General features: G+C 44.3%; 1 protein-coding gene across 1 annotated transcript in view; it reads right to left on the bottom strand.

Moving 5' to 3' along the window:
* LOC108794847 (triple functional domain protein-like) overlaps positions 1-23,284 on the bottom strand; it is a 660,684-nt gene that overhangs the window by 321,543 nt on the left and 315,857 nt on the right. Inside the window, exon 12 of the mRNA XM_018565963.1 lies at positions 5,104-5,218. Within this exon, the coding sequence (XP_018421465.1) occupies positions 5,104-5,218 (115 nt within the window). The remainder of the gene's footprint in view (positions 1-5,103; positions 5,219-23,284) is intronic.

The following is a 23,284-nucleotide window of genomic DNA, read 5'->3' on the forward strand; positions in this document are numbered from 1 at the left end:
CCCAGTAAGGGTCGCTCACTTGGCACGGGCAGGGGAACCCCCCCCCCCCCCCACTGATCGAGTCAAGTGAGGGTGAATGACTACCACCAGCAGCCTAACCCCGCCCCGGCTATATAACACCAAAGATAAACAAATGTAAAGTAAGCAGCTAATATTACTCTAAATTCAACCTAATATAAAGTCTATGTTTATAGACTATTCCAGATAACTAGCTGATTAGGGCTACTGAACCCCAGGCCCCCAGGTACAAAAGATGACTACACAAGTCTACAATGTTAACACTCCTTGATTTCTGTAAGAAGTCTAAATTAATATATATTAAATATTAATCAATAAGTAGTCAGAACGGCAACAATTAATTAAATAACTGATATCCATAACTATCATGTGATAGCACATAATGACGATTAATTTAAACTGTATAGTGTTTCAAGCAGCATATGAGTAAATAACCAATTTATTATAACTTAAATACATGTGAATAACCATTAGATCGCCCATTCCTATCTCACCCAAAGTAGAAGATAGAAAGTGTCTATAGACAGAGCTTATTTAATAGCCATCAATCCAGTCTCAAGAAATGTAATGATTGCTTCCAGAAAGATCACCCTATGCCACGTCCACCCTCCACAGGAGTATACATTCATCACACCCAGATAGCTACCTGTTCCCACCAAAGCTCATGTCTTATACCCACGAATTCAGCCCTAGCTAGTTGTATTGACTTCCGCTCGACTAGGTCAAACAAAAACGGGGATCAACCCCCGCCTAAATAGGGTCCCAGGAGAGCGGAGTCTAGAAAGAGGGGAATATGAGCTCCCAACGGGCGTGTTAGTAAACACCATCCAGCCAAACAATAGTACTATTTAAGTACTATTTAAGATTTAAGAAACAAAAATTAGACTATTTCCTGATATATAATATCCCCAGTCCCCTGAGAGGGCTTGTAGTCTTCAATTAATATAGATCTGATATTCAAATCTTTGTAGTGCTCTAGTACAAATAGCTAATTTGGCAGGCGCAGGGAAACCCCCTTGATCGGGTCTAGTGGGGGCAAGTGCCTACCTTTGGCGACCTGTCCCACCCCGTTCATATAGCGTCCTACAGCCTGCTCTGCATGATGAGTACTTCTCAGAACTCGATATCATATAAAGTCTAAGCTTGTCTGATCGTAGATAAGTCAACAGGTAATGAACTTCAACTAGTGTACCCCTGACATCCCAGTCCAAATAAACAACTGATAAATCTGTATCTAGTATTAGTGCCCCTTAGTTCCTCTAGGAATTGTAAGTTGTTAAGTGATAAATACTAAATGCTCCAAATAGTATAATTGATTCAATACCTCTTATCAATAAAAATTAATAACAAATAGTGAAAATTAAGTAGTGTGTCGTCTAACTCTTTTCTAGATAAATAATTTACCATTATGCTTCCTAACCTAAAAAAATTAATATGAATAACCCTTAAACCCCCTATTCCATATAAGAAAAAAAATTTTGCTCGAGAATCATATTCTGCATGTGCTAAAAGGTGCATGTAGGGCCCTCATGAAAAAAAATGGTGCCATCATTTAACAAATATAACCTCAATGCGTTTAGTGATCACTACTACTAATACATTGTGCCACACCTCCACCCCCTAGAAGTACACCTTCACCATAAATACGTGACTGCCAGTTGATACTAAGGATCACTTATATGCCCGCTATTCAGACCCTGAACACATTACCAATGACCTCCACTTTACTAGGTCTACCCAAACGGGGGGAACCCCCATAAGTGTAAGTTCATGGGAGAGTGGCATCTAGCAAAAAAAAACAAAAAAACTATGAATACTTAACACTTGAACGGTCTGAAGTCTAATATAGAATACAAATAAACCCTGTCTGGTTAAAAAGCAATTGAATTTGAGAAAAAAAACAAAAAAACAGCAATTAAACTATCCCCTGCTGTGTGCTATTGGCAGTCTACCAGGAGGACTTGTAGTTATCAATTGAGGCACAACAGTATTTCCAACCCCCATGAGCTCTCATCAAGTCGGGGTAGTAGGGACTTTAGACAATGGACGTGTTAGTTCCCAGAGGGGTAGTAACGGGGCAGTTGTGCTACCTCTGTTCATAGTGTCTTGCAGAGAACTCTTGCCTGACTGTGAGGGCTCCGTTGCACGCAAGCCCAATTGCAAAAACAGCACTTACCCCCTCTGTAGGAAAGGAATACGGCTTATTCTTGAAAAAGAAGTGCACTCGTAGTGGGAAGGCCCATCTGTATTTAATAGCGTGCTTGGTCAAGATTTGAAGAAGGGGCCTTAAAGTTCTCCTCTTCTGGATGGTAACAGGGGAAATATCTGCAAAGATTTGTATCGGATGAGATGCAATCTGCAGTTCAGGGAGATTCCGAACTTTAACCATCAGCATTTCTTTAATCTGGTAATAATATTGTTTAACAAGAACATCTCGGGCTGGGCCATCCGGGCGCCCAGGTAGACCCTATCAAATTCAAGCTTATGGTCTGGAATGTCAGGAAGAATGTCCTTCAAAAGCAATTGAACTGTGGCCTCTAGATCAGTAATGGATTCTGGTAATCCTCCAATCCTAAAATTACATCTCCGAGATCGGTTTTCAAGATTGTCTGTATAGTCTGAATATGAGCAATATTTTTATTGGTGCAAAATACTGTAGCATCAACTTTTTGCTCAATAGCATCAATCCAAGTACCCAATTCCTGTTTATCTGTTTTAATCTTCGCTATAATTTGCTTTGCGGTACCAGCTAACCCCAGACGATATCAGACAATGTAATAATCAGGGGATGATCGTCGGCCATATCCACTGAGCCATATTCACCCTGCAGTGCACGTGAAGACTTGTGTTCAACTGGAAAGTTTCTCTGAGTGGATAATATCTCCTCTATTGTGTGCTCAATAAGGGAGACTGTGGAAGCAGGTGATTTTTGATCAGGGGAGTCTGTACTCACTGGAATCTTCCAAATCGCCATGCCTGACTCGTGTCTGTTTCTGCTGTATGGGAGAAGAAGATGGTGCCGCAGCAAACTTAGATTTCCGTGTCAGACTGTTGCTTCTGTGGCAGTTTTCTAGATTTTTCGGGCCTTCCCCCAGCCATCGAGGTATGGTAGCCGCTATAGATATGTATATAGACCCCAATGTAAGGGACCAACAGTCCATCAAGTACTTTATCAATCAATTGTATGTTTAGACTAGTTTCAACCTAAATAGAAACAACCCGTGAAGAGTAAAGCCTCTGAGGTCTGTAATATGTTCCTTGACGGCTAGCAGAAACGTATGTAATTCACAGTCCACCAAGCACTTAGCCCAATTTTAAGCAAAATTAGTTCCAGGCAACCATAAAACCGTTAAACAGACACAGGCCCCATCAATGGTTTTGTGTAACATTAATAACTTTAGTTGATACTTGCAATTCAGCTGTGGAGAGGTGAACTCATCGCAGGTAACATTAGTTCGTATATGCTGTATCTTCAGCTTCCAAAAGGATAGCATATGGAGGTAATTCTGTCAGCAAAGATCATATTTCCAGAGGAGCATTCTTGCTTGTCTTATATCCCATCTGGGGTGACCGGATCCAACCTGTTCGATAGCCACAGGCAGCCCAGCACTCTCACTCCTCTGGCCGGGCGCCTGGCATCAGTGTCCGGAGCAGCTACAAGCTGTCAGCGAGTGAGGGGAGGAGCCACCCAATATTCCCCTAGAGTGCAGCCACAGAGCCCAGCACTATACCGGCCCGCGGCCAGCTCACTCCACCGGCCAGACACCGGAGCCAACACCTCTAGCAATGGTGAGTCTATGTGGGGCCGCTGAGAGCCGGGCTCGGGGTATCGCGGCTGCCGTTGTGCGCAGCACGCTAAGCGGCCATCTTAGCGGGGCCCCTGCATGCGCCCTCTCAGCGAAAACAGTATATGTTTAAGAGGTAAACAGGTTCTTGACCCCCTGGCAAATTTGGTGTGAGTTCTGCACAGAGCCCACAATTCTACTCTATATCAAAATACTTGCAGTTGAGCTTCATCTCAAAAGGTTGATTTTAAAAGGTAGATCTTCCCATAAAGCACTCACTCAAGTTCACTGGTATGGCCTTATAATCTACAGAATAAAAGCAGGTAAATAACTGCAATACATGTTAAAATCATATTTGTAACATATAAGCAATCAAAATGAGCTTTTCACTTTATGTAAGGAAAATAGATAAACCTGTCAGCGTAGAAATAAAGGGAATGTATTTATAATGAAAATGCAGTGTTACAGCTTTATAATTCCTGGCCTTACAATATTGTGTGCTTATTTATAAATGCCCATTATTATGGGACTTCCTAACTGTTCCTCCAAATCAGGTTTATATTAATCAGGTTTATATTATGCTTTTCGGAGCTGCCCTAAGATGAAGTCCTTTTGGAATACTGCCCAGTTTACTCTGTAAAATCTGATAATGTATTGCTGCAAGAACACAACCTTTCCTCTCTCTCACCCCCCCCCCCCCCACAACTTTTTTTTTTTATTATTATTGTACATATTCATGCAGTAAATGTGTGCAATGTATATGTTCCGTTGTATACTTTATTTTTTTTTTTTAAATATGTCTTGGTTTTTATATTGTTCCCTGGTCTTTAAATAATAAAAAGCAAGCCAGTAATGTCCATTATTATCATTGTATCTGAGAAATGTAAAATATGCAACTATGTGGAAAAAAGCAGCGCAAATAAGTTAATCTGGATATGTTTCAGAAAATATGTGTAAAAGCTAGCAACATTTAAAACTATAGGAGAAAATGGACAGACATTTTTATTTTTCCTGATAATGCTTGCAGTATTCAAGGTAGACAGCATAGCTAGAAGTTGGAATTAGTGATCCGATGCCGGGTAAAGGAGTTTACAGGGAGGAAGGGAAGAACTGTGAGAGGAGGAATCCAGTGGTCCCACTGGAAAATTGAACAGAACGCTAACAACAATTATCACCAATGTTTTTTGATATTTATTATTATTGAAAACTTACAAAACTAACCATGTTTACACTTTCTTAGACATACTCATTTAAAAAATGTGTCTTGTAGAAAAGTAATATGGCTTAGAAGGAAACTTACTCTTTACTTGTTGTTCTGGAGCTTTGACATGTGATACCATGCCTGGCATGTTTACACTATTCCTGTGCAGGTATTTCAAGAAGACATCAGCGTTTCTTCGAGCCAGGCTACAAGCCTTCAAAATAAATAAATACATAATTTTATATATCTATATATTTTTTTTTTTCAAAATAATATGTGCATTAATATACATTAAGCTAGACCTCAGGAAACAAGGTGTAGAAAGGTGAGAACATGTAAAAAAATGGGGGAGTCCAAGGTAGAAGTTGGATGGATTAACAAAACATGACACAATATAAACTACATTATATTGGTGAGATCCACTTTAACTTGTTTCTTTCCTTCTCAATATTGAATATACACCAGATTGAATTGTTTCTTTTCTTCTCAATATTGAATATACACCAGAATGAATTGGTTTTTCCACTATCAAACATCTCTGTCAAAATGTCAGTAGTATTGTGCATTAGGGTGTCTTCATGGGAAGAATATATGTTTATGCTTATTCAAACTGCAGTCATTTCTACTGGTGGTTTACAACTTTTGTCTTCAAAATCATCTTACAATTGATGAAGAAAAATTACATATGCAACGGCAGTGAGATATACAGTGTAGCAGGGTGTGTTCATAGGAAGCACCTCAGAACGCACAGCTTAACTCACCTTCATCTATAACCATGTCTATTGAGACTTTCTTCAGTGGATAAAAATTCACCCATCTCTGACACCTTATATTGGATCATATACTCAGTAGTTGGACTACATTACATCCAGTGCCTTTTGTCCTAATGTCTGATTTTCGAGTTTTATGAGTTTCATGGACTGAGACAATTTATTAACACCCTGCTCTATCTCTAATCGTTACTATAAAACCTCTAAGTGCATGTACTTAGTGACAATTATACAAAATGTTCACTCAAACTTATATATAGTCCATATAGAAATATTCCCCAAAATGATGTGATCAAAAATGAATGTGATGATTCAGGCGAGACATCGAGTAGACTCATCATTTTCAGCTGTTGGTGATTCAGTGGAGAGGGAGACAGCGGACACCAGGGAAGTTTGCAGAGTGTTTTAAAAAACACCTGGGTGGTCAGAATTATCTGGTGAGTGTGCTAGTGTTTGTGCACCTGGAGGTGGATCACTGGTGATTAATTGACTAGGAATTGAAGCACAGAAGTCACGAGTGATTGTGGAACTTTATATGCAATTATTATTTGACTCACTGATGTAATATAAAGAAAGTGAACACAAGGATTTCATCACATTCATTTTTGATCACATCATTTTTGGGAATATTTCTATATGGACTATATATAAGTTGGAGTGAACATTTTGTATAATTGTCACTAAGTATATGCACTTAGAGGTTTATAGTAATGGATTAGAGATAGCACAGTGTCTTTTGTTTAATATAATGGGGGAGAAGTTTATATAGCCTCTCTCTGGCTCTGAAGCTGTCAATAGGGTGCGGTTGAGGAGTTTCGGGTAGAGCACTATAGTGCGGATAATCATTTGTTTTAGAATTGATTAGCACCACCCGGACATTGTTTATATTAACACAGGACATGCGTATGATTTTTTTATATATATAGGCCCATATCAGGCACCCAACTGGTCCTACATGTGTTGTGTTTTTATAGGGAGGGGTTTTGTTAATGTTGGGGAGGGGGGTATGTGTGTGCACATTTGGTAAATCATGGTTATACATTTTCTTGAAATAGATTTGTTTTTATACGTTATGCCAGCTTTGTTTGAATAATTTTTATTTGATCATATGGTTTCTCAGCTAATCCCTGATGTGTAGTCAAGTGGGAACCTGTTGTTTCTTCCATAAAAAGGTAAGAACCTATGAAAACTATAATTCCTGCTTGTGTGCTGTTTTTACCCACGTATGGTGTGCTCACCAGGTTGGGAATGCATTAACATACTTTCAAATGGGCAGACAGATCACAATAATAATTAAAAAAAAAAACATCTATTTTAAAGAGAAGTGTAAACATTCTGCTTAATGAAGTTGGAGAATACTTTTCAATGCCTGCTTGGTTAACTGGACAAAAAGTTTTAATCTGCCCCCACTTTATACAAAATTATACTGCATATTGTACTTGTAAAATCCTATCCTTGAAGTACATGATAGGATATTGGGTACTAATCTGAGAAAGGTAGCTGCAGACAGGGTTTGCAGCTACCTTTAGGTGATTTGACAATGGTACATCAAAGCTGTTAGGACAGCCCTGTATAACCCCTCTAGGGCTGCAACAACTAATCGACTATAATCGATTATTGAAAAAGTTGTCAACTATTTCAATCATCGATTAATCGGCTTCGGATTGGTTGGCCCTGTTTACGGCTCCACACACGCTGCACGCTGCACCTCCTCCCCACCTCACGTACGCCGCTGCCAGACCCACCCGCATCCACACGCCGCATCTCCTCCCCGCCTCACGTTTACTGCCCGCCCACATCCACAATCGGCACAGGGAAGTGGGGAGAAGTAGTAAGGAGGAGCAGGTGTGGGGGGATGACAGCCGCCGATAGACAGGTCCGATCTCAGAAGCAAGTTGCTGGAAGACTGCTCAGGTAAGCCTGCACTTTCCCACACATGGTGCTCTATAATGTATTGCTGGGATTTGTATTCCTCTAACTGTATCCTGTGACATACTTCTAAATTTTTTATTTTATATCAATAGGTCATCCAAAGGCAGTCAAACTGAGGGGCAGGCAACACAGCAAATAAATGGCAAACTGGTCTGATAAGAGACAACAGCAGGAAAAAAGGTAAAACATATTGGAGGCTTGCTTGAAGAATTTTCTGCCCGAAGCTGGCATCTGCTGAGTAAAGAAAAAACCCCCCCAAAAAACCCCATGTTTCCTTACCAGTAGATTAGGCGACACAGGAGGAGTATGCAAGTACATTGAGACATCTAAAAGCAGTCCAACTGAGGGATGAACAACATCCCTTTGTTTGCTCTGCACACCAGAGCAAACAAAGGCTAACAACCCCCACCCCCTACCCCCAAAAAACAAACAAAAACAAAACAAGAGCCTACATATCCACTTGAATATTTTTACAAATGAAGCCAGTGTTCGCTGAGGCCTGAATGTACACCTAGTAAAACTTAAGGTCATAGGCCCAGATGAAGATCTGTCGAATCCACCTAGCGACAGTGAAACAATGCACTGGCTGACCCACGTGAGGCAGAACACAGAGATGGCAAGATATTGTCCTAGAGCAGTGATGGCGAACCTTTTTGTGCTGGAGTGCCCAAACTGGATCACTAAACCAACTTATGTATCTCAAAGTGCCAACCCTTCAATTAGACCTGAATACTCTCAGGCTCTGTAATTCTAAGGTGGTCTGTACGGGCTCTCAGGGGGCTGTGCTGCTCTCAAGTGGGCTCTGTGGGGTTTCTGGTGGTCTGTACAGGCTCTCAGGGGAGCTGTGCAGCTCTCAAATGGTCTATTATGGCTTTTGGGTGGGCTCTGTGGTCCAAGTCCCATCTCACTGGAGCGGGGTCACTAGAACTATTAGCTCAGTCTTCTCGGTTCAGGTTTCTTGTTCTCCGATCACATGCTTGCTTGGCAGTATGGATGCTGATTTATGGGACGATATGACTCTGACTGCTGTATCCAGGGCCCTGTTTGCAGCACGTAGAGTGATTGCGCTCCAATGGATCTCCTCAACGATCCCTACGGTAAGCATGTGGATAGCAGAGCTTGACTGAATAGTAGCGTTTGAAAGAGTGATATTTCAGCATAGAGGCAATATCTCTCAATTTCATAATATATGAACGAGATGGCTGCACAGATCTGTGCCCCATTCCTCAGGTGGCAGTTGAGAATGGTGAGAGATTTTTGCTAGTTGGATATGTGCTAGATGGGATATTTCCCTACACAGGTGTAGTTCTATATAGGATGTACCAGGTATATTAGTTTTGATATATGGCATTAATAATGGATAAAGATGTCATGCAGGCGTGTGGGTCGCCCAGGTGTGGGAGAGGCGCCGACTTGGAGGCGGACACAGGGACTTGTGCAAAGGCTTTACCCCTACTTTTCTCTTTTTTTTATATAAAGTTGTCCTTAAGATTTCTCCCCCTTGTCCTCTGTTCATGTATACCCTTTCCTCCCGTGTCCATGTTTTAATTGCTGTTAATATTCTGACGATATGCTGCAACTCACGTTGTGTTGAAAGCAATATGTCATTGTATTGTGATCTGTGTGTAAAACTTTAATAAAAAATGACTTGATTTAAAAAAAAATAGTCCCCTCTCTTCTGCTGTCAGTTCAGTGGGGGAAAGAGGGAACTACTGTATAACAATATTATTTGGACTGGGACCGCTATCGCTGTGTCCCTTTGGTAATGCGGACCTGGGCTCGCGTGCCAGCAGAGGGGGCCCCACGTGCCCACTCTGGCCACCGCTGTCCTAGAGGCTTTAGGCTTCAGCAAAAGGGGTGGGTGTGTTGTGAGCAACCTCTTGCATAAAATACTTCACTAAGGAGTAACAACTACCCTGTTTCACCGAAAATAAGACCTACCCTGAAAATAAGACCTAGTTGTTACCATTCCCAGGGCTGGTGGTGGCATAAGGGGGAACTTGAAGAGCTGCGGGAGAGAATCAGCGGTGCCAACTAAGCCAGTGCTAGAGGAAGGGACATTCTATCAATCTGATGGATCATACTCGTCAATCCAGCCATGCAGTAGCGTAAGGCCACGGGTAGAAGCTCCAAGTGTTGGAAGGATAGATGATTCAATCAAAAAGGATTCCAGATCTTGAGCTAGTCCAGGCAGCAATGGTCTGGCAGAGTGCCATTGTAGTAACAGCAGGTTGAATAGCAGGACCGGGCAGAAAAAATAAGGCCATAAAGAAAGCTTCCAACCTTTAATCTGCAGGGTCCTAAAAAATAGCTGTATCTTCAACAAGGACAATCGAGGGTTTGGTAAGGCAGTCCATGACTGGTTCCTGCCCAAAGTGATATTAAAGTAAAAAAGATTTTATGCTATTTCAAATGCTGATGAAATCACTTACACAGGATGCTGCTTCTTGATGTTTAAAAGTTTATTTCTTGCTTCCCTCAACTTTAACTTTGGTTCCCCAGTTCTTTTCCCCATTTAAGTATTGCTCCCTGATCGCTAGATCAGGCTACCAGCATGGGTTTTCTGGACTTGCGGGTATGGGCAGAGCTACCTATATGGCTTGCCAGGCATATTTTTCATTCCACCTTATGTCTACAACAAGTTAATTGCATACCCTTAATCAGATGAAAATATTATTGTGCAATGTTAAGGGCCTGCGCTCCTACCAGAAACGCAACTAGGTTTTGAGACATCTGAAACAGACGTAGCTATGCTCCAGCAGACCCACTTGAGAGAACCCTGGGTCGGGGGAGGTCATAGGCTCTCCCTCAAAGGCCAGAAAAGCAGGTGCAGTTATTTTATTGCACAAAAACTTACAATACGCAGTTGCCAAAGTAGACAGAGACTCGGAAGGAAGGTTGCTCACAGTACTCTTAGATCTGGGTGTATGCACATTGGCATTAACCAATGCATACTTTCAAAATTCCCCAACCAGGACAATATTTTTGCATTACTTCTACAATGTCCCTGGTGGAGGATCGAAAGTGTATCTCTGACACTATACCTAGGTTGAGGGGTCCTGAACTAGTCAGACAGACCATGGTCGACACAATCAACTTACATGATGTCTGGGGGGTGGCGCATCCACTAGACACCGACTTCACACATGTCCCTGGCCCATAACTGTCTGGCTCGTTTGGACTACCTCTTCTGTTCCCCTGACCAGCTGCCCAAAGTAATGAATTCAGACATATCTAAGGTGGTGATATCTGATCACGCTCCTGTCTTGCTCTCCATTGGGACCATGCCCCGTGCAGCTAACGCTCACATCTGCCGTTTTCCGTCATATTTAAAATCTAATACGGATTTTCTTCAATTACTGACCACCACATAGAATTATTCTTCCTTTATCAGATCCAAACCTCCACTTCAGCTCTCTTCTGGGAGGCAGCAAACACATATATGAGGGGGAGGATTATATTGTGCTCTGCGGCCTACAAAAAGAGAACGCTGCTAGCCTATCAGTCACCCAGCTCGAGCCTAAGGAAAGCTAAGCAGGTCCTGTTACTCACCCCTTCCCCCCATAGTAGGGCAGAATGGGAAAGAATCAAGCGACTGTTTGACTTATGGGCCCAGCGACAGGAGGCCATTCAATCTTCATACCCGGTTTTTAGTATTCATAAATTTGGTAACAAGGTGGGCAAGGCTCTTGGCTAACCTACTGAACGGAGCACGATCCTATTGCCGTCAACAAGATACTGGAAAACGTATCGCTCTCTTTACAAGGCAGATTACTTTGCCGAGGGGGCAGCAACACACTTCCTAGACTCAGCGACACTTCCGAGCCTCTCCCCTGACCAATTGTCCGTGGACATATCCCTAGAGGAAATAATGTCGACTATCATGACTCTTGGTAGAGGCAAAGCCTCAGGCCCTGATGGGTATACAGCTAATTTTTATAGACTAATGCGCACAGAGGTGGTGGATTCCCTCCACTCCCTATATAATTCAATATGCAACGGTGGTCCTTACCCAGCCACAGGGAATCCAAGTGCCTATAGACCGATCTTGTTACTAATGCAAAAATTATATCTAAAATTATAACTAATAGATTGGCCAATATTTTGCCCTCCCTGATCCAGCCGGCACAGGTGTGCTTTAAGGGATGGTCGGTTGTTATGAATCTTCGCAGGGTCCAGATAGCCCTGGAGGAGTCACATGCTCATCCCTTAAGGGCGGCAGCAATAATCACATGGAGGGAGACCCAGTTTAAAATTCTTCATAGGGCCTATGTCAAGCCCTCAGGGAATGCTGCCACCACCTCCTCAACACAAACACTGGCTTCATTATGCCCCAAATGTGGATACTCGAGACCAACCCTTCAACACTGCTTATGGACCTGCCCAGCAGTGTTGGCCTTCTGGGAGGAGGTCCTCAAATATATCAACGGTATCCTTTCATTGAAACCTGACCTAGATGCTCTATTGTGTCTGTTTAGTTTCTAAGAGCATACCAATGAGCATGGTGGCTCTCAATGATGCAAGGACATGGACTGGGTTCATATATGCCTCTTAACTGCAAGAAGAGGTCTTATGAGACATTGGAATTTGGCTACTACTCCAACGATACAGGAACTTATTAGAGACCTAAAAACCCTTCTCTGCAAGGAAAAGCTGGATGCGGAATTAGACAAGGATACTTGCTCCAAATTCTTTTTTTCCAGGTGACACTACTTTTTGAGTGCCTCTTATTCTGTTTTGGAGGTAAGACAAATTGTCCGTCCTTTCTGTTACACTAAATGGTACTTGCACGCTGATATATCGCATACCCTGGGGTCCTTAAGAAATGGATCCAGACTGAGAGTTTGCATTTACTGCATGGTGCACGGTGACGACGGCTGTCTACCTGGCCTATGCAGGGAAGCAACCCATTGAGTAATGTGCTATTTCCTGGGGTAGGGGGAACTGTTTTGATTATACCCCTGTATTTGCTTTTCCTTTTATACTTGGGATGGGTGATCTACTGCATGCCTGCTGTTTAAGTGATAACCTGTGTTATACTTTGTGGTAAAATGTGAAAAATTCAATAAAATGTATTTTAAAAAGACAACTAAACCCCTGAAAGACAATGCTGGTAGGAGCTGAGGCAAAACATCCAGCATACTACGTGCTACCTCATATGACAGGATGCTAAATAAACGTGCAAATGTGGAGCATAGACCTGGTGGATACCTGAAATGCAGTGACTTACATACCTTCATAATACCAAGAGTCAGTGCAAAGTGATTAAGATTCCTTAGTACCTGATAACACCCCTTTAAGTACCCCATCTTGCCTCCATAGAAGGGTAAAGCAGGATAAGCCGTGGGGGAGAGTGGGCCTGTGCACTTTCAACACAAGACACCCCCCTCAGGACAGTGGGGGGTGTGGCCTGGCTATGGCGGTGTGAGGACGTAGCACGCTGGAGCTCTGCTACCAACCGAGCATCTTTCAGTTGAACACCCCTAACCGAGTACCTAAATCAATGGCTACAAAGGGCAAACCGTCCGGAACCACCAGCAGACAGAAAACCGGGAGTCTACATCAGTTTTTCACATCCCCGGTAATCTCCACACGCTCATCTACGGCAAGCCGCATGGCGTTGCTCGAGACAGCGCGGACTACGCCATCGGTGTCGCTTAGAAACCAGCGAGGACTCCCCCAGGCTCTTCTCATGGTGGAACGCAATACCCCCCTGGAGGATTTCCCTGGTCTTAGAATGGACCTTACTGCGCAACCGCAACTAGACGCTACTCGAGACCAGCAGGCTTCTACTCCACACCACCTGTCGGCTGGAGAGATATCCTCTATCCTGCTCTCCCTCCCGACTAAACAAGATATGGCTGACATGGTCTCCCGGATGGAGGAAACACTTAAACGGGACATAGCCGAGATGTCGACCACGGTAAACCATTTGGAGGACCATGTGATCTCGGTCCGTGCAGACCATGATATCATTGTCCAACGTATGGATACATTAGAAGCTAAGGTTGCGCTCCAGGAGTCACGATTCTCCTTAGTGACGCTGGCATACGACGACCTTGAAAATCGCTTACGCCGCAACAATGTGAAGCTGCGAGGTTTGCCGGAATCGACATTGCCTACCGAACTGTGTGCCACGGTCTCCCGAATCCTTAATGAGCTATTAGATAAGCCCCCAATAGCGCCACTAGAGCTGGACCGTGTACACCGGGTTGGAGGCTTGCGATCTGATGGAGAAGCCCGACCCAGAGACGTACTCTGTCGCATTCACTACTCCACTGTGAAGGAGGCCGTCCTTCGCCAGGCCTGGCGGAAAGGCCCAATCAACTATGAAGGTACAGAGGTCAGTCTACTACCAGACCTAACCAGACATACCCTGCAGATGCGCCGGACATTGCAACCACTCCTTACCGCAATCAGGCAAGTGGGAGTGACCTATACATGGGGCTATCCATTCTGCCTTAATGTACGTAGAAATGGAGCGATGTTTATCCTACGACACCCGGACCAACTGACGTCTCTCTTCTCGTTTCTGGAGATGGCACCAGTGGAGATCCGGGATTGGCTCCATCCAGACCTTCTAGACGCTCAGCGTACCACATCCCAACGCACCCATCAGCGAGCACCTCTCAAAAATGGAACGCGATCAGGATCTCCAGTTCCCCCGACCCTGGACCAAGACCTCCATGACCCCGCGTGTGACCCAAAAGCCTTCGAAGAAGTAAAGTGAAAAACACTTGGAAACTTTGCTCCCGGCAACAATCTACAGAGATAATCGCAACATTTGATGACCCCCCTCACGGCACCATGTTTCTTTTAGTCACTGCATGACTACCATCCCTATTCACTTACCCAGACCCATTGAACCGACCCCGGTGTTGCGGTCCTGTGGATAACAGCCTCGACGGGTAACGTATAGTATCATACAGGAGGGCCTCAGGGTCTCATGATCCCCCCACACTTGAGTGAAACGATCAGTAGACAAATGGGCATTGACTTGGCCGTGATGCACAGGGAACATGGATTTGTAGATTGATGCTTGACCCTCTGTCTGGTTCTCATTTCTTTTGTGTGTGTTTTTTGTGCTTTAATATGTGCTTAGCCTGGCTCTCACCTATTGCGGCCAATAACCCTACCCGTCCCTATCACCCTACCCGTCCCTATCACCCCCCTCCCTCCCCACTACCCTCCGCCCTCGACTACTGATCTTTCGTAGGGAGGCATGGTGGGGACTACGACTCCATATGCCAGGCGCTGCATATGGCTGCTGGGTGACCGGCTATACCTCATGCTCCAATATGAGGGGGCTTATAATCCCTTCACTCCCCGTGATAGTGATGGCTGAGCTAAGTACATTAACTAGTATATTAACTAGTAGATAAACTGCCACCTAACAGATCTAAGAGACCTTTCATATATTTTGTTTTGGTTAGGGTTTGTATTTGTTATGAAACTATATGATGCTTTTGTTGGTAGCCTCTCCCAAATAGGCTAGGGATCACCGCCGCCTCCATATATGATAGGAGACCGCGGTGACCCAACTGGCTGGTATTCCAGCCGAATATAGGTGAATACGTTTTGGTTTTTTTCTTCACCTTTACTCCCTCTTTTTTTTTCTTCTTCCTTTTTTTTCCCCTCTCCCTTCACTTTTGTAGCCCACACGAGTAGATTTAAACCCCACTACCCCCCCTCACCTAACCTATCTTTACCCCCCTGTCCCACCTTTATCTCACTTGTACTGCGTTATTCAACAGTTGACACAACTCCACGTGTTAGCCACACTAAACATACCTAGATTTCCTGATTGCCCCCCTCCTATACCTTATTTTACTTTCTTTTCCTTCCTATTTTCCCACCCTTTTCTCTTTTCTCCCCAGTTCACACCCTCTTGTCTGGGCCGTAAGATGGCATCTCTTAAAATGATTTCTTGGAATGTCAAAGGGTTGAACGCCCCTGAAAAACGGAGAATGATATGGGGCGATTTAAACCGTCAGGGGGTGGATGTTGCTCTCCTCCAGGAGACCCACTTCAAGATCGACCACGTTCCCTGCGTGGGACGGGCAGTTACCCGGTTATATACCATAGTAGTTCACCAGACAAGAGATCCAGAGAAGTTGGTATTTTACTCTCTCGCACAGTACCATGGTTGTTACTGGACCAGTTTTCCGGAGAGGAAGGTCGGGTCCTATTCATTAAGGGTACTGTTGGCTCCCAAATAATAACACTGGCCAATATTTATGCCCCTAACCACCATCAGATTTAATTCATTGAGCGCGTACTGAACCACCTGTCGGAGTTCCAGGAAGGGACAGTGATCCTGGGAGGAGATTTTAATCTTGTCCTGGACCCCAATCTAGACTCTTCACGTACTTCCACCCACCTCTCTCTAGCAGCTCTTAAAAGTCTCAAGCATTCCTTCTTCTCTTATCAATTGATAGATGTGTGGCGCCTACAACATCCCTCAACCGTGACTACACATACTTCTCGCCCCTGCACCAAAGTTACACCTGCATAGATTATTTTTTCACACACCATAGCCAACTGGCCAGGATCCGCGATGTAGAGGTGGGCAATATCACCTTATCAGATCATGCACCTGTCCTATTGACATTGGCAATGGACAATTTAGCACCCGGTCCCTGGCAGTGGAGGTTGAATGATACCCTGCTCCAGGAGTCTGAATTCGCTGACTCCTTGGAGCAGAGTCTCTCCCTGTTTTTTCAGGAGAACTCCACGCCAGATATCTCCCCATACATGATATGGGAGGCGCACAAGGCGACTGTCAGGGGCCTGCTGATTGCGCGGGGCTCCCAGCTCAAAAAGCAGCGCTTAAAAGATATCGCCTCCCTTTTAACGAAGATCCACTCTCTGGAAACACGCCACAAACTTACAGCGGACGCGACCATTAACACACAGCTTTGCCTAATGAGGGAACAACTTTGCGCCCTATGTAATTTTAAAGCGAAAGCATCACTGCTCAAATGTCGCCGTACCTTTTATGAGTACGGCAATCAGTGTGGGAAATATCTTGCGAGAGCGGTTCGCAAACAGCAGGCCCGGACATTTGTCCCCTTTATCAACTCTCCCACAGGTATTAAACGCTCACTTCCATTGGAGATAGCGGAAAGTTTTGCGGATTACTATGGAGGTCTGTATAATCTAACGTACCCTACCTCCCCAAGAAGAGACTCTTCGCGCTTGACCCGCATGAAGCAATATATCCAGCGATCGGAAATTCCATCCCTTCCACTGGCAACCAGTTCACTACTGGAAGTCCCGATATCAGCACTAGAATTAGAACAAGCCATTAAACGTACACAGACTAGTAAAGCAGCGGGTCCGGACGGCTTCTCCTTACTGTACTACAAACGCTTTCTCCCGATCCTCTCTGCACCTTTTCTGGGAGCGCTTAACTCATTACAAATGGGCAACACCCCTCCCCCGGAGTCTCTCATGGCACACATTATGGTCATCCCCAAAGAAGGTAGAGACCCTGCCCTTTGCCCAAGCTATAGGCCGATATCCCTACTCAATACCGATATCAAACTCTGGGGGCGCTCCACTCTGCCCGGTCGGATGCCAAACCGTGCGTGTTTTTATCCACAGACGTGGAGAAGGCGTTCGACCGGGTAGACTGGGAGTTCCTCCGGCTCACTCTTGAGGCGATTGGAGTGGGAACCGGTATGCGCTCCTGGATTAGCTCCATTTACTCCCAACCAACTGCCCGAGTACGGGTTAACGGCGCTCTCTCCTCTCCGTTCCCTATATGTAATGGCACACGCCAAGGTTGCCCTCTTTCCCCAGTTCTTTTTGTATTGTCCTTGGAGCCCTTCCTACGTACTGTCCGAGCCAACCCTGATATCCGAGGTGTGATGGAGGGGACCAATCATCATAAAATCGCAGCCTTCGCGGACGACCTTCTTTTCTTCCTGTCCTCCCCAGATATTTCTATCCCTGCCCTCCTCCAGGAGTTTGGTATTTATGGAGACCTCTCAAATTTCAGGATAAACTTCCATAAATCTGAGGCACTACATGTATCCCTCGCGGGATTATGCCTCCAGAGAGTTCTCCACAACTTCCCCTTTAAATGGGCATCGACCGCAATTAAATACCTGGGGATACTTCTACCCAAAGATATATCTCAAACATATGCGCTGAACTTCCCCCCGCTCCTGCCACGTATAACTGCAGATCTTGAGACGTGGACCAAAAATACCTTCTCGTGGATGGGAAGATGTAACATATTAAAGCAGTCTATACTTCCTAGACTTCTTTACCCCCTTCAAGCCCTCCCGATTTTCATCCCTACAGTTTTTTTCCGTAAAATACGAACGCTTTTCTCTGGGTTTGTCTGGTCACAGAGACCAGCTAGGCTCAGCTACGATATCCTGCGTAGACCCAAACAACAGGGCGGGATATCATTACCAGATGCACGACAGTACTATGTGGCGGTCCACCTGACACGTATAGTAGACTGGTGCCACAACTCCCAAACCAAACTTTGGGTAGACCTGGAACAACCGTATGCAGATGTCCCTTTAGCCAATCTCCCTTGGTGTACCACTTCCCTACCTCCACAATTACAATCCCACCCTACCATAGGCTCCACGATTAAGATTGCACGGTCCATTTTTAAGGGAGGTAGGATCTCTCCCTTTCCTTCACCTCTCACTCCCATTTTAGACAACCCGGCATTTCCACCGGGTATAGGTGCCCACACATACACGGCACTACGGAGACTCGGAAAGGATAAGGCCAAACACTTTGACTGACACGACTAGACCCTCAACTAACACTCTTTGCACCAACCCGGATTATGGCCCCCTTGACTTTTGGTCAGCTGTGCGACTGTCCCACTTCCTGCACGCGAACCCTGTAATGCGACACTCCTGTAGACCCCTTACTCCTTTCGAGCAACTTTGCTCACAAGATAAGTCTCCCCGACACACCCTCTCCCTATGCTATAGATTGTTGATTCAACCACTGAACCCAGATGATCTGTGGTTTATATCACGATGGGAGGGAGAACTACAGACCAGCTTTACCCCGGAAGCCATGCAGAAATTACTTACACTCTCGTATCGTTCTTCGATTAGTAATAGATATCAAGAGTCTGGCTATAAGATCATGACTAGATGGTACCGTACTCCACAATCCCTTCACACACTATTTCCCGAGTCACCCGACCGATGTTGGCGATGCCAACAACCCGGAGCAGGTATGTTACATATCTTCTGGTCCTGCCCGGCTCTCCGACGGTTTTGGGAGCAAGTATGCGCTCTCGTTCAGAAATTTACGGATGTCCAGGTACCTGAAGACCCGACCTTCTTTCTCCTCCACCATAATACCATCCCGCTGCGTTCCTATACCCACTCCTTGATTAGACACGTGGTAAATGCCGCTCGGGCATGCATCCCAGCACTCTGGAAGAAACCCGAAGCCCCCCATATAAGCCAAGTTCTAGACCGTATCCATGATATATATATCATGAAAGATCTCACGAGTTCTATTAAACATACCTCTGCCTCAGTCGCTCAAACCTGGCTCCCCTGGCTGGAATACATTCAGTCCCCTGACTATCTTACCCTCAGATAGGAGAACACTGATTCGCTCCTGATGGGGTAACTCTATCCCATCCCTACCCTATCTTTCCTGCTTCCTTATCCTCCTTAGCTATTTGTCCTACTATCATTTTTCTTTTTCTCAGTGACCTAGTAACTACCGGGCCATTTATCCCGTATGCCCCTCCCCCCCCCATATTTTTTTTTCCCTCTCTCTCTTCTTTATTACTCAACCCCTAACCCACACAACATACTCACTCACTTGCCCAACACAATGTTTTGTATTGGTTTTATTTTTTGTTATGGTTTGTTTTGTTGTGCAAAGTTTTAAAAACGACATTTTTTATGCATGTTATTGACAGGATGTCATTTCACTTAGGGTCAGAAGCCCCTTCCTTTCCCTACACACCTCCCTGGGATTCACAGTTGCTCGCATAAGCACTTGAACACTTACATGTCCCCCTTCTGAGATACTTATGGGTCACTGACCAGCTGAGCAGGGGGAATATCTTCCCCTTTTTTTTTTTTCCCCCTTTCTTTCTCCATTTTTTCCCCCTCCTAAATGCTTTAAATATTTCATTTGTTTATTATATACATCGCAATGCATTTGAAATACTCTCTCTATGACCGCTTGAACGAGCAACTATTTGTTATTCAAGCACTTGTTTATCTCTTTTGTGATCACTGTCAAGGTATTTAAAATATAAAATAAAGAATTTATAAAAAGACACCCCCCTCACACGTGACCCCAACAGGGAAGTCCAGCACAGAATCCCAGATGGAGAGTCCCGTCTGTTCAGGCATGTAGGAAGTGACATCACAGAGGATGTGACGATGGAAGGGCAGGTGCCCTACAGCAAAATGGTGGCTCTGGCTTCGAGTTCCAGAAGGCCGCAAGCTGTGGCCTAAATTAAGTTTGCCTGACTGCACAGAACACATACTTGCAGGAGGGCCACAGGTCTCCCTGGCTTCCAGAGCAGCTGCAGCCTTAGCAAAAATTTTAAGGGGGAATGCGCACCCATAGGGGCACGCAGCCCCAGGAGACATGTGGAGCTGGAGTCACCGATCTTCCAGCATTAAAACATGGAGCTGGGGCCACCGGGGATACTAGTGCGGTCATGTAGAGCTGCAGCCGCCTGAATTCCCAGGTCGACCACTGTGCCGCCAGTCTTAACTGCTTCAGGACCGAAGTAAATAAATGGCGGCATCCTGAAGCGGTTATACCAAGATCATGGCTGCTGCAGTTCTATATAGCTGCCTGATTACTTGTATGGTGTTGGGGAGTGTGCGCCGTCACCTTCGGCTATCTCAGGGACCCCAGTCTACTCCAGGTCCAGTGTCCAACATGGCACATTTGTTCACTTTGATCAGAGGGAGATCATCACACTTCCAGCGGCTGATCTCACTCCAATCAATGAACCCAGAAGTGACATGTATTATATCGCATCCGCTGTTATAGCCAGGGAAGAAGCTGATGAAGCAGATCTCTAACAGACCGCTGATGTCACCAGAAAGAGGACCTGGCACACCCTTTTTTGCTATCACAATAAAAAAAGTAAGTCCCCCGCCGCCACATACACACACAAACACGTGTCGGGTGTGCCTACATGTGAAAACAACAATTGTGCCACACATTATATAACACCATGAATGTCGGCATAAGAGCAATAATTCTAGGGCTATCAATCATTGTTAACACTACATCGATAAGCGGTAAAAGCTTTTAAAGCACCACATATGGACATTTTTGGGTATCATAATGTTTTACCGTTTCATGGGCATGCACAATTTTAAAGCTTGACATGTTTGGTATTGTGTGGCAATCCTACAGTAGAATTGCATGTTATGATCGCCAAGATCTCTCAGCCAGGGGGGCCGAGAGGTTTCAGGAAGCAAGGTTTTTTTTTTTCCTGGCTTCTGCTTGGGAACTGGAGATTACAAAGAGTATTGGGAGGGATGAGATCTCCATTCCTGGGTCCATGTCTTGGTAGTAACCAGCGCTTGATGATTGCAGAGCTGTGCACAGCCCTTATAATGCTGGGGGCACACAAAGACAGCCAGGGAAGCTGGCAGAACTGGTGAGGGTAGGAGAGCCAAGAGCCTGAGTGGCCGCTAGGACAAGTGCAAGACAGCACTACAGAAAGGACCGGTGTGTAAGAATTATTAATGTTAAGAGTGGAAGCCAGGAGGCTATACTTGTGTTGCAAGCACTGCATGGATGTTTTACTGAAATACCCCTGCAAGGGTATTCAATGTGGTTGTGTGAGCTTTCATTTAAAAAAAAGTGGGCTACCAAGCCCTTAAAAGAAGATATTACGAGTGGACTGCATCCTTAAAATGCTCAGCATATGTGCCAATATCATCAAACATCACAGTACCTATCTACACGACACAACCTCATCTTTTAGATTTCACAAGCAAATTGGGTATTATATTCAGTTATTGTGCACTAAAATTCATTTTAGTGTATTTCATTCTAAAAAATACTGGTTTGATAAACATTTGTGCAAATATCTTGTGACATAAAAATTGCAACTAGCATATTTTTATTCTACATTGCCTCTGCTTTTAGAAAATATATAATTGTTTGGCGGTTTTAAGTGGTTTACTATCCAAAAATTCAGATTTGTATTGTGTGCAAAAAAAGATAGAAATGGCTCCAGACAGCAAGTAGTTATTAGCGGCTGCCGGAACTCCCAGATATCAGCACCGGCCGGTATTTTTATAACTGTACTGTGGCTAAAAAATAACCTTTAAACCCTCTTTTTTTAAGATTAAAGTTTATTAGGAGTTTTACATGGGGAAAACACAAGTGAGACAATACAGGAAAACAAGGTATTCTTAGAAAAACAAAGGGCCGACATGAGGAACACTTCAAAATTGCAATGAAAAAGTTAACACAATCCTACAACTCCTGGGTTATTAGTCAGCACTTGCACAGTGCAGAAATATCCCCAATGCATCTAGAGTAATGGAAAAGATAAAAAGGGAGAAAAGAAAAAACACAAAGGGAGAAAAGAAAACACACACAAAAAAAGAAGATAGATAAGTGTAGAAAAGAAGGTGTGCGACGGAGCCCGGACCCTTCAATTTTGTGGTATTTTTTTAACTGCTTCAGACAACTAGGTTGACAATGCCGGTTGTGCAGCCATATGCACCACAATGAATAAATTGAGGATGGCAATCATGAATGCTAGCTGTGAGCTCTTCCATCCGACAAATAAATTGCATCTCTTTAACCCATTCCTTTATGGTTGGAAGGACCAATGAATTGCAGTGTCTTGGTATGACCGTCCTAGCTGCCACAAGGAAAAAGTGGAGTAATCCCTTTTTAGAGAAAGCAATGGATCCTGGTATCATGGAAAGGAGGGCCACCTGTGGGGTTCGGATAGTCCTTGAACCGGTAAGGGAGTTCATGTAATTAGACATGTGGATTATAATGGGGAATACTACACTGTAATGTTCCCTATTATAATCTATTTCTCTGTTGTGTACTGCTATTTCATGCAAGTAGACAAATGGATTATAATGGGGAATATTACACTGTAATGTTCCCTATTATAAATCTATTTCTCTGTTGTGTACTGCTATTTCATGTAATTAGACAAATGAATTATAATGGGGAATATTACACTGTAATGTTCCCTATTATAATCTATTTCTCTGATTAAATGATTACAGACCGACCTCTGTTCTATCACAGTTTAAGACTACGTTAGAATGTGTGACCAGTGACGTGGTCACACATTTAAATGTAATCTTGCCTAGTTTTTCGGCAGTGGAATAGGTGAAGAATTCCAACGCTTTCCCAGCTGTTCCAGGGCAGATCGGCATCGCAAATTGCATGTGCAGGGAACCGTTCTGCCCTGGAACAGCTGATCGGTCCTGAAATGTCACTTCTATCCGACTTTGTGAGTGCGGTGAAATGTGAGATCGCAGTCGGAGAGAAGTGACATTTCAGGGCCGATCAGCTGTTTCAGGGCAGATCGGTTCTCCTGCACATGCGATTTGCGATGC

Source organism: Nanorana parkeri, unplaced genomic scaffold (genome assembly GCF_000935625.1).
Source record: "Nanorana parkeri isolate BGI_ZX_2015 unplaced genomic scaffold, ASM93562v1 scaffold904, whole genome shotgun sequence".
In the NCBI taxonomy this organism is placed as follows: Eukaryota; Metazoa; Chordata; class Amphibia; order Anura; family Dicroglossidae; genus Nanorana; species Nanorana parkeri.